Source organism: Bombus pascuorum, chromosome 11, assembly GCF_905332965.1.
Source record: "Bombus pascuorum chromosome 11, iyBomPasc1.1, whole genome shotgun sequence".
Lineage (NCBI taxonomy): Eukaryota > Metazoa > Arthropoda > Insecta > Hymenoptera > Apidae > Bombus > Bombus pascuorum.
The window spans coordinates 9494879-9506809 of NC_083498.1; the positions used below are offsets into that span (position 1 = coordinate 9494879).

Below are 11931 nucleotides of genomic sequence, written 5' to 3' on the forward strand. Positions count from 1 at the left end.
AAATCAGTATTTTTTCAGTAACTTATAGAATTTTCAACATGTAGGAGGAATGTAAAAAGCTGTCTGTTGAGATAAGTGAAATCAACGCTAGAATACTCGGACAAAGCGTACACGACACTTCGCATGCCCGGTGGTTCTTTAACATTCCTCTCTAGAAAATTTGTTCGTCGCGCGACAAAACAACGTTTCAAAAATAGCCAGCACTGTAATTTATCACGAAAATTGCGCTCAGGATGGCGGGAGCTAAGCGCAAACAGGTCTCATCGGGTCGAGAAATTGATATTATGTAAGGGGACAGTCAGACAGCAAGAGGACAGCGAGGTAAGGACGCGATGTGCAAAAACTCGACGAAACGACTGTGACGACTAGCGATGGGATCAAGTTCGGTATTTATTCGCGGATTCAAGCCAGTTCTAATTGAAAAGTTTCATTTGCTGACATTCGATTGGTACTCGTATCTTTCATCATTCTATATTTATGAAGTATTGACGTAATACAAGTTGGTTTCGAATTCCAGAACAAACACACGTGGAATTTAAGTGTTACTCAAGATAGAATTAGAATTTAATGGAATTAGATAGTTGAAAGTAAGTAAGTAAAGTTCAACATTGTAAATAAAGATTTCACATATTCTTACAGGAGACGAAGCTTCTAATGTCTTGTGATTTGGAAGTTACCAATCTATGTTTTGTAAATGTTATTTCGTTTGTTTATCCATATTATAATAACTACGATCGTCGTCTTTCGCAAGCGGATAAGTCGCAAGAAATTAAAATTCTACTCGGAGGTGTCACTTGTATTTCTCGATATTCGAGCCCACCCGAGTCTGAATCTACTTAAAAGTCTGTTTGATTTCTTCGAAGTTAGATTCTTACAATATGCTTGATCCCATCGCTAGAGATGTGTAGTCACCATAACGACTGGTGTAAATTATAAACGCCTCTTCCTGCCGTGTCTCTGGGTCCGATCCTCATCATCATCATCGTACAACAGCCTTAATGGCAGCCTGGTGAAAAAGAACGCGCGCTCGCGCGAGTACACCCGCGACACATCGACCATCTGTCCTCGTGAAAGAAGAAAAGCGTCTCGTTCGCATGCCATGACCATAAGGCTGGCTCGTGCAAAAGAGAAATTCGCCTGCTGAATAGCATGTTACGCGCGTTCATAGAGAGAGAGAAAGAGAGAGAGGGTAAAAGAGAAGAGAGAAGAAGAGAGAGAAAGGGACCTTACGAAACGAGTTTGCCAATTCATAGAGAGAGGGTTGAACAGCCACTCGTTTCCAAAAATTCGAACAAAACTACAATCCTGGTATTTTGCGTGGGAACCTTTGAACAAAGCTTCTCGGAAAGAATGGCAGGAGATTTTGTTTTTTATTTTCTTTCTTTTTTTTATTTTTCCTTTTCTTTTCCCTTTGGGTTTTGTTTGCTGTTTTGCCTTAGCGTGCCTGTTGAAAGCTGTCCATAGAGCTGTTCAAGTTGCCATTGAATTTGATTTATTATATTTTTTTATTGATCGTAATAGAAATTTCTTCCAGACATTACAATCCGTATATTCAAAACGACTAGGTTCGTTCTATATACAATATATTCGTCATCTGTACAAAATATAATTCGTTTGTAGTAAATGCCTTTTGAATTTGTTTCAAATTTTACCAACATTACCATGATAATAAAGTTTCTAACGAAGACTAATGAAGTTTCAAAAAGTTTCGTATAACACGCATAATACATTCATAAGAGGTTTTTAAGGTGAGTGTTCAAAAACTTTCGTGAGTCGCCGTACACCTTTACTTGCATCCATCTATGTACATTTTCAAGGTAACTTTTACAGACGTAAATTCCACCTCCCCTTACTCCACACCGCATACATATCCATTGTAGTATATTAGTAGTATAGTACCTTGTACCCAAAGCGATCCTTCACCCAGTGAATCCAAAACCCGCGAAATTCGCTCGTTTTACCATGACTAAACATGGAAGGGAAGAAGCAAAACTCAGCGAGTCAAGGGAATTCTATAGTTCTCTGGTATTTCGACCAAGCTCGATCCCTGGCGATACAAGAGTCGACATCGAGCAATGAATTAACAAAACGTCTCTCTGTCCCTTTGGTGCGCGTGTTAACGGCATGGAAACGCGGGAGTAAAAGTGCACGACCGAATATCCTGGATGCTGTGGCGTGTGTACATCGAGCATCGTTAGCGGTCACGAACATTTCACACGGCCGCTCGTCCCTTTATTAAACCACGTTTCAACCACGGAATCGCCCAAGAAATACTATGTATAGTCCCGCGCAAACATCCTAAGACACGAGATGTGCGATTAATCAAATTTTAGTTTGGCAGTATCGTAAAAATTATGAGATCAAGAAACAGCAATAATTATCGCATTAAACGATATCAACGTCGAATCTTTGAAATCATACGAAAGTACTATTAATTAATACGAGATTCATTAGTACGTAAACGCTACAATAAATAGAATGGGGTGCAAATATCTTTTCTAAAAAGGACTGTGACAAATAATAGTCGAGATTCGACGGAAAATATTCGACTTTCCCGATCCTATTATTTATTAAATGTTATCCGTTCCAAGTGATTGATGTTATTTCAATCTTTTATAAATGAAACCCACGTGTTATTCGCAAGAGCTGGTTACGTTTAAGAAATGTTCTTTCATATCTTCGAATGGTAATGTAATTTTTACCAGAGTCGGAGCTAACGTAACAATTGTCCCGGGACTATAAATACAATGGGGCTGTGCATACGAGGAAGTGAAAAAAGCCATCGGCGATGCGACGTTGAAATAAAAATTTACACTCTGCTACGCTCCTCTCGGTCTCTATCTTATTCGTTCGTTAACCCGTTCTTCTCTCTTTTGCTACTCCTTTCTCTCGACTCTCCACTCCCTCTCAACCCTCCTACCTCTATCAGCTCACAATCCAATCCTTTTATTTCTCCTCATCTTTTTCGCGACGTCTACTTCCTCCATCTTTACCTGTAATACCTCGTCTCCTTTCTTCTCCTTTTTATAGAAACGACAGAAGAATCGGAAACGCGTCGCTGGAATCGTCAACGGAGCGATTCAGCGCAAACTGTATTCCGTGGACGAGAGCGGAATTCCTCTCTCGAATCTGCAACAATTTAATTTACCATTCGTTCGTTTGACGCAGGGCGTAACTCTACCAGAGGAATACATATATTAATACCGAGCGCGATATTAGTTTAACGCTCGTTGAATACGCGGAAATCACAGAAGCCGATTAACGGCAGTTCCGAGCACAACCTCGCCGAATACTCGAATATTTGGAATAAGCCGTGGTCTCGAAAGAATGGACTGGTCCACGCGGCTTACGTTAAACCTAGACCCGTGCGAAATTAATCGACCGCTCAAGGCACGTGGACAGCGAACCCAGTACAGAGTTTATATAGCCTGTATTATATCAAAATGAAGCAACTTTAAGTTTACTCCAAAAAATTCTAGTTCTTCGTTTACAATTTACACGAATATTATGCTTTAGGTGACGTTTCGATTTGAAGATCGGAGATTATGATCGAACAAAGATTTTATTGACTCTTTCTGGTATGTTTCGAATATTATAAAACTCCTTCGTTCCTGTAAAGTGTAAAATATAAAATACAAATGTGTAATATGAAAACCGTGTATTAAGAGTCCGACTTGTATCGTAAATATCGAGTAATCTTCAACGTCACGACCCGTATAGAAATACAGATGTCACTTATGAGGTATACGTACGTATTTCGCGGTCATGGAAGCGGCCTTGAGCGCGCAATTACTTTCGGACAAAGCGTAACGACAATAACTCTCGGTCGGTCGCGTTGTACCCGAACGTTTTTCAGGGAAATCGTGCCAAATAGACCGATTAAAATAACGTAACAGCCTTATCTCGCGTACCCTCGAGCAATAATAGTTAATGCTCGATCGACGATCCGACGTGATTCCCCCTTGTTCTTCTCTCTCGCTTGACGAGAGCGCGGCCAATAAACCGAAAGCTCTTTCTGGGGCTCGACTACTGGTGTGCTGCTGCTACTCGTGAACGGCCGTAGTGCGCACACGAAAACGTCCCTCTCTTGCTCGCGTGATGCGAGCTTAAACCACGAGAGATCGATGCACGGCAACAGGGGCAGAGAGAGAAGAGAGAAACAAAGAAGCCGTTCTTTCGGGGTGTTCGCGAACGTGTGTGAACGTGACTATACATGGCTCGTTGTGTATGTATATGTATATCTGTGTACGTCACGCGCGCTCCATACCACACGGATCTTAAAAGAAACAGGAAAGAATTACGACACCGTAAATCCCGACCAACTATTCGAAAGCGAAACGTAGCGTCACGGAAAAATGCAAGGCGACAACCGTTTATTGTGATCTGTGTATTTTGGTTATTTACGTCACACATGGCTTTCGCCCTGGCGAAAACAAGCCTGTAACGTTGGCAGCAATGGCTATTAGTATCGGTTACGTTTGCGAGTCACGTGACCCGGAGAATTTAAAAGAAACGGATAAAAGAGAAAAAAAGTCGAACGAAATGCTTAAGTTGAGGCTTGTTTATGAAGAAAAATGTATACCCTATGAATCATCGACAACCAGAGTACTCAACAAGATATATGTACATATTTATGCAAATGTGTCTAATAATTTCGCGTCGATAACGCGCTCTCCATTAAAGCGACATTAACCGACGAATATTTCTAGAAAAAGCAACGATGAGATATTTGTTCCGATCTTGGATCTTTGTATCGATTTAATTAACTGCTAATTTAATTATAATCGATGCATACGTGTCACATTTCTAAAAATGCAAATAGGTAGAATATTTAATTAGAAAAATAAAATATCAACTGGAAAGAATAGATTTCATAAAATGGATAGTGGGTTAGTGAAATGCAAGAGTAAAGAGAAGGAAGGAGATATCACGGGAATTCAGCACACACACGCGAGCAAACGTAGCATCGGATACGTCACAGCGGTATTATAAGTGGAATGATAAAATGAGATCATCGTTACCGCTTCTCGCGCACTCTGACGCATACGTGTACACTGCGGACGCGACCTACACGACACAACGACAGTCACACACAGTGCACTGTGAAAAAAACACAAGGCACGTATATATACATGTGTATATCTACATACATATCTATCTGTATATCTACACCCACCCACACACACACACACACAGATATATATATTTATATATATTTACTGATAGTGTTTACCGCCGGTTGGCCGAAAAACGAACGTGCACCGCGACACGATTACAGCGTACGCTGCACGTTGCATCACAAGAGCGTACACCGGTGAAGGTCACGCGCTCCAAAACTCACGGTTACCGAAGTACGAATACATCTAGGCTTGATATAGCTCGTCAGAGTCCGGTTCGATATCGGAAAGCTTATCTCTACCTACCTATTCATAATTCGATTAATATATTCTGTACCGCGTAAGTTATCGATGACTGATGACCCACGCTGAAACTTCCATTTCATCTCAATTCGTATATTCTAACTGTAGAAAGTAAGATAATTCTAAAATATTTCCTAGTCACAATTATTGAAGTATATTGGAATATTTTATATATTAGGCATGTTTCCTCGCGATTATGTAATTTTTGTAACAGTTACGAAACGCAATTTACACATGGCCTGGATGGCAAATCACGTAAAATTAACAGATACGGACTGTGTTGAAACTAGTTAGAAAATATTCGAAAGAGATAAATATGGACTAAAGAAAAAAAAGCCACGGCTTCGATTCTATCGGATAATCGCGATATTGATAAAAAAAAGTGCCGCGAACGAAAAAACAGAGATGAAGATAGGCGTAATAATAAAGGTCGCGTTCTGAGATCCAACGACGGTAAGTACACGCGCGTTCGTTGCCATGTGCCAATGACATGGTACACACGCATGAGACACACAGGCGCAACCACGATGAAACTTGCCGGCGCGCGGTGCTCGCGAAGAAGAAAGGAAAAGAACACAGATGCGTAGATGTACGCGTAGTCTAGGCAGCAGAGCAGTACTCACCTCTTTCTCTACGTTCAATATACTCGGCGGCCTGTAGTAGGGCAGCAATGCTCATATTTCCCCGATTTGGCGTAATTTTGGCGACTTCGGTTCACTACCTCTTTCCCTGTAATCCCGGCACACACACCGATGATCACCGCCGCGCGCGCGACACACAACGCAATAACCGTTTAGAGACGCACACGACGAGCACCAGCCCCGTATACACCGCGCGGCCGATCTGTTGTTGTTGTTGATGTTGATGTTGGCTGGCGCTGGTGTTGCCGCTTCTCGAACTTTTCTCTCCGCCCGCCTGTTCAACCGCCGCTCCTTCTCCTCCCCCTCTTCCACGACCGCCACCTCTTCCTCCTTTTCTCGTCCGTCCGCGCGCCTCGCTGGCTGCGTTCGCTTAGGTGCACGTAACACACAAGCGCGCGCGCGTGACTACCGAGACTAGCCCGATTTCAAACGCGCACTAGATTCGCGGACGGCAAATCGATGGCCAGGCCTTTCCAACCGCGATACGCATCAAGAACTGTCTTTTTTTTTTTCCTCTCTCTACCACGGTATATATTCCGTTGACTATTTCGCGATATACGTTTCCCTTTGTAGCCTGTTTGCACCAACCGTTCGACGACTTTCAGTCTATCTCGTCCGTGTCTGTCTACCTTACTTCCAATTCCACTTGCCCTTTTATTTAAAATGCTAGTTTCCTTTTTCCCTTGTTCTATACGTTTCTTTTCTCCCCCTTTTCTACTCGGTGGCGTTTCACTTTAACTCCGTATAGCTCGTATAATATTCTCCTTTTCCTATCTTTATGTTTTCTGCCTGACTTCGTCGGTTCTCTTCTTCTTTCTTCACCTTCGTTTCACAACATTCACTACGATCACACCAAATCACGTGAAAATGGCAAAAAAGAAAAGAAAAGGAAAATCAACGACCGATAGGATATACGCGAGGCAAGAGAATACGACGCACCGCTGCTCCACACTTCCATACGCGAAGTCGCGTGCGAGCGAACCGACAAATCGTGTTTTACGAATACGCGACAAAGACGGAAGAGACAGACAGAGAGCTGCTCACGCGAGCAAGCAAGTAAGCGCGAACGGTACAATTGGAAAGAAGCACACTATAGTACAGTCACTAGGCGAGTCGAAAGGGTCGAGATTACGCGTGTCGCCGGTAATTTATCGCGGACGCGAGCGACCGATCAACCAAGCGAGCAAACCAACGAATGCGAAAGAACCTGACCTCGATCAGTGGCCGGTTCGACTTGTGTGCGCTCGACCAACTATTATTTTTGGTCAGGAAACGAGTATCGCGTACTGTGCACAGCGTGCATGTGCATGCGACCACTTTACGTGCCGGCTACTTGTTTTGTGCAGCGACCTTGAACGCGTAGATCTTACTGGGAGCCATGCACCAAGTGGCCTGGGAGCATGGATCTAGATGTTGCAATATTTCCAACGTATAACGCCAATGTACTCGTATATATATCGTGGTCACCGAAACAATGTAAGGAACACGTTCGAGAACTTCAAAATGAAATATAGGACCACAAAATTTTCGCAAAGAGTAAATCGTTCGTTCCGGACGACGAATCTATCGCCGTTTTTCTTGATTCACGCACGTAACTCGGTCAACTTGGTCGTGAGGTCAACGATTCCCATGAAACTCACGCAATACGCAGTTTGCGGTAGCAGACGGACACACACGTACACACACGCAACCAATGTCGAGCGGTGTGCCAATAAAACCGCAATTTACTCGTCAGAGAAAACGTACGTTGTCACGCGCAAAACACAGAGGCAAATCTTCTAGAAACTCGCATGATACGCGACCGATCACGGTAATGCTCGTACTGGTTTTCCGCTCACGATGAGCACGTAGAAAGGCGCTCCCTTGATTCTGTTCTCGACTGGATTGCAAGCGACTTTTAGTACACATGCACGTTACACCGCACAAACATGCCTATGCACACGCACGTAATGCGAGTGAAAATACGTGTGTACATGTGTGATCCGTAATAAGTGTGGTTCCCATACAAGAAACAACGGCAACACGATGGGTGCATACACACGTTCACGGTATGTGGAGAAAATGTGTGCGAATACAGAGCGCGAATAAAACCGATACGCAATATACACGGAGCCGGCCTAAGGATCACGCGAATGTATATTGCGTATCGGACGATACATTAACGGCTCGTTTCTGACAATGATCATTTCTAACGCAAATGTGCTACCTCTCCGACCTGTATACATACAGCAAAAACGCGTGCGTACGTATGACGTTGAGGATCGAATGTATTTCGACCCTATCGTCCACCTAGTGACATTTGGCACGCCGGATATGTTCGCTCACACACGAAAGTAGGTGCAGCTGAGCGACGACGTAAAGAAAGACGGTCACTGTGTGGATCGGCACTGCCTAACACTACTTCTACTGCACAGGTTTTCGCGGGTACAGAGTGGGGGGGCTAGTCAGGACAAAGAAAAGGAGGCTCGAAACTGACCGACGACGACGAGCCCACGAGCCCCCGACGACGACGACGACTACGACAAGCCGACGACGAGCGAGCGACAGCCTGATACCTCCGCACTTCGCGAGCACTCTCACGCATTTATCGATGTCAAACGTCTCTGCACCGTAGAAGCACCAGGCGTCGTTTCTTACGGTGTCGCTGATTGGCCGAGCGGTGCGCCAGTGCACTGCCTCGGCCAATCAACGTTGACAATACGACCCTGCCGTACGAGCCGCCACCAGCACCGGTCGTGTCACGTGAATCTCATGCCCGAAAACAAAACAAACAGCTGGCTGTGTTCCTTGCCTCGCTCTCTTGCACGCTATCGTGCGTGTACTTTTCATGTACGATATTCCTCCAGTGGGGAAGACACTCCCCTTTTTCATCTAGAATATACTAAAACTGAGAAATAATATATCAGAAAGTAACGCGTTGATCGATCACGCTGGTACCGATTACATCGGGAATTAACTTATTATAATACACGATGTATTTTATAATAATTCAAATCCCACTTATTCGTTTCGTTATAACCTATTCGATCCTCCTGTAAGAAACAATTTTTATTCTTTTGTTATATAATTTAAATATAACAACTCTAAAATGTCGCTCGTTACTTCCTTACATTATGAAATTTAAGATAAGTGCATTTGAAAATTCATATAATCGCGCCATCTTTTGTATCCCATTTAGCGTCACTCATACTTTTTCAAATTGGTACTTCTGAAGATCTGAGTCTCTCGAGATCTATAGCGTTCAGTATAGTATTTGAATATACATAAATTTATAGTTCGATTCAACAAAATTCGATCGTTTTGTACTTTATAATAGCAATAAATATGTGTGACGGAAGGATAAAATACAGTAATTTACCGATTTCTGAGATTATCGTCAAAGGTTAGAAAAATTTCTTCGAGAAAAGTGATGATCTCTTGGTAAGTTACACAAAATCAATAATTTCTATATAGATCGTATTTAATTTAAAAAACGAAGAATGACATTAGGAAGAATGCACACGTAGATGTTCAATTATATACATTATAACAATTTCTGTCGTTTCACGCATCGTTATTTACGAGTGCAATTGTTATTTTCATTTGTTGTGCTATGACAAAGAATTATATTCGTATGTAAGTATGTTTCATTGTGATATATTTAAAATCAATACATTTGCGACATGACAAATCAAATTAATTCAATGTTAGAAAATATTATTGGAACTACAAATTATAAATATAGCTTTATTACATTTTTTAGTAAATAATTGCTTAACCCAATACATTTTCAACTAATTAAAAAGTAACAATAGATTTATAAAGATTTCCTCTGAAAATAATAATTTTTCAAAATTACATAATTTTTGCATACTTTTATTATAAGGCAAAAATTAAAACATATTTAAGTTGAACAACTTAGAAACTTATGAAGTACAATTTAAAATATTACTTTGCTTAGTTGATAATTCATTTTTTATTTATTTCTTTAAAAAATACACAATTCTTTATAATTTGTACAATTTTGTAAATTGATTTCTATTATATTGAGATGTATCATTTTTATTACAAAAATTTGTATGATTAAATTACATGCGAGATACAGGAGTGATATCTAGTAAAGCAAGTGCATTTTGAAGCACAATTTGCAATGCATGTAGCATATATAATCTGGCAGTCATTGTTGGAATCAAATGGTCATATGCTTCCTATAATAAAACAATAATATATAAATAATAAATTATTAATCATGCAATAAGGTTTATAATTCAATCATTAACATTGATCAGTAATAAAACTTACAGTTAATATTCTAATTCTATGATAGTAGATGCTAAATTTTTGGCACAGTTTAGACAAGAATATACAAATAAATTGTGTATTTGTTTGGAAGACAGGATCATATCTTAAACAATCCTTTATCATTTGTTGATATCCAATAACAAAATTATATATAAGTTCCCATTCTTCCTAGAAATTATAAAGTTTCTGAGTCATTGTTTGTTCTCTTTCATAAATTGGAGACGTTGATAATTCAGTATCTTTTGAATAAAATACCTCTTGATTTAGTAAAGAAAAATCTGTATCATTAACACATGGTAAATTAGGATATTCTCCTCTTAAATTTTTATCATTATACTTTTCAATGATAGCTGTTATTCTTGCTGTATTATATAATATAAAACATCCACCTAAAAACTAATAATGGTAGAAATTGTTCCTTTAAAAGTTCTAAGAAATTCATGCAAAATTCAGAGATGAAAGAACCTTTTGTGTTTGTGGTACTTTTATCGGTAGCAACATTGCATCCAATAAAAACAGGACGGCTTGGTTTTACAGATAATAATTCAAATGTAACTGCTGCTTTTGCAAGATTTTCAAGGAAACATTCTTCTGTTTCCACATTAAATTCCCGTGCTTCAAAATATTTATGTTCATTTAATGCTTTTAATTCTATAATTTTATTGTTAATATATTCTTTATACGTTAGTTTTGTCTCTTTACAGTTTGTTTCTGTATTTTTTACCACACCACATATACACCTCTCATAATTTTCTCTCACATTTCCTTGTGACTTAGTGGTAAATACAAATCTGTGATCGGAGTGCTCATCTGATAGTTTAGATCCATGCAGAGTCAAAATCTTTTCAGTGACATGTTGTATTAAGTGTAATCTTCTAGTTGTGAGTTCTGATTCTTTATCTTGAAGCGATATGAAACTAAAGATCTTGTTAACTGAAAAAGTTTTCCCAAAGTCATTCTTAGATGCTATAACTGCTTTGATCGAGCTCTCTATAAGAGGGGTACGTTGTAAAAATAAACAGACTCTTTCTCTCTCTAAAAGATACTTGTGTAATTTTATAGACCAATTACTACTCGATGATATTAACAACTGTAAAACCTGCAAAGATATCTTTTAGTTTTATAGCTAGGTTATGTTCCTTCCCTTTATGATGATATTTTTTATTATATTTTACCTGATTCGCAACGTCTGCATCAGTGTTGTTATTTGTTCCACCACCTCGAACATATAGAAAATGTTGCAAAATTGTTGTACACTTTTCTTCACATTTATCTGTGTCTTTCAACAAGTTTTTCCATACTTTAAGGCTAGGTATAAAATATAATTCACCATTTATTGCTAACTTTTCATTATTTACCTTGACAATTGAGGTATTTTTGCAATTATTACCACTTAAATATGACGTTATATTATTTATAAGCAACTGCATGCATATGGGTGATGTGCTTTCCATTTGTGACTCCATGTGCCAGTCACTCCAATGTGAAGTAACCTTAACAAGTTGCTCCAATAAGAAATATATGATTCTGAAATTAGTTTCACTTATAAGACATGTAACTTTCTTAACTTACGTTTTTTATTTCAATTA

The 11931-nt window shown here is 39.8% G+C and overlaps 2 protein-coding genes and 1 long non-coding RNA gene across 12 annotated transcripts in view; 1 reads left to right on the top strand and 2 right to left on the bottom strand.

Moving 5' to 3' along the window:
• Positions 1 to 8666, bottom strand: part of LOC132912309 (max dimerization protein 1-like) — a 234682-nt gene extending 226016 nt beyond the window's left edge. For 3 of the 10 annotated variants that reach the window (XR_009659169.1, XM_060969701.1, XM_060969710.1), the window contains exons 1-2: positions 8268 to 8651; positions 6044 to 6902 (exon numbers count right to left, since the gene is read on the bottom strand). Coding sequence is in view for 9 of the 10 variants with exons in the window: in XM_060969701.1 (XP_060825684.1) it covers positions 6044 to 6098 (55 nt within the window). In the remaining variant the exon portion in view is untranslated. Of the gene's footprint in view, positions 1 to 6043; positions 6903 to 7000; positions 7166 to 8267 lie in introns of those variants that run through there. The other 7 variants (XM_060969707.1, XM_060969709.1, XM_060969708.1 and 4 more) reach the window with 7 other exon arrangements.
• LOC132912350 (uncharacterized) lies at positions 5231 to 6244 on the top strand. Its single transcript, XR_009659190.1, has 2 exons — positions 5231 to 5531; positions 5635 to 6244. It is a non-coding gene; the product is annotated as an uncharacterized LOC132912350 (long non-coding RNA).
• Positions 8667 to 9503: 837 nt separating the features above from the next.
• On the bottom strand, positions 9504 to 11862 carry LOC132912282 (DALR anticodon-binding domain-containing protein 3-like). The gene is made up of 5 exons (XM_060969637.1): positions 11518 to 11862; positions 10808 to 11441; positions 10598 to 10731; positions 10343 to 10510; positions 9504 to 10248 (listed from the first exon to the last, which is right to left on the bottom strand). Exons 1-5 carry the CDS (start codon positions 11806 to 11808, stop codon positions 10129 to 10131), a joined length of 1347 nt encoding a protein of 448 aa, XP_060825620.1. The 5' UTR covers positions 11809 to 11862; the 3' UTR covers positions 9504 to 10128.
• Between the last annotated feature and the right edge of the window lie 69 nt (positions 11863 to 11931).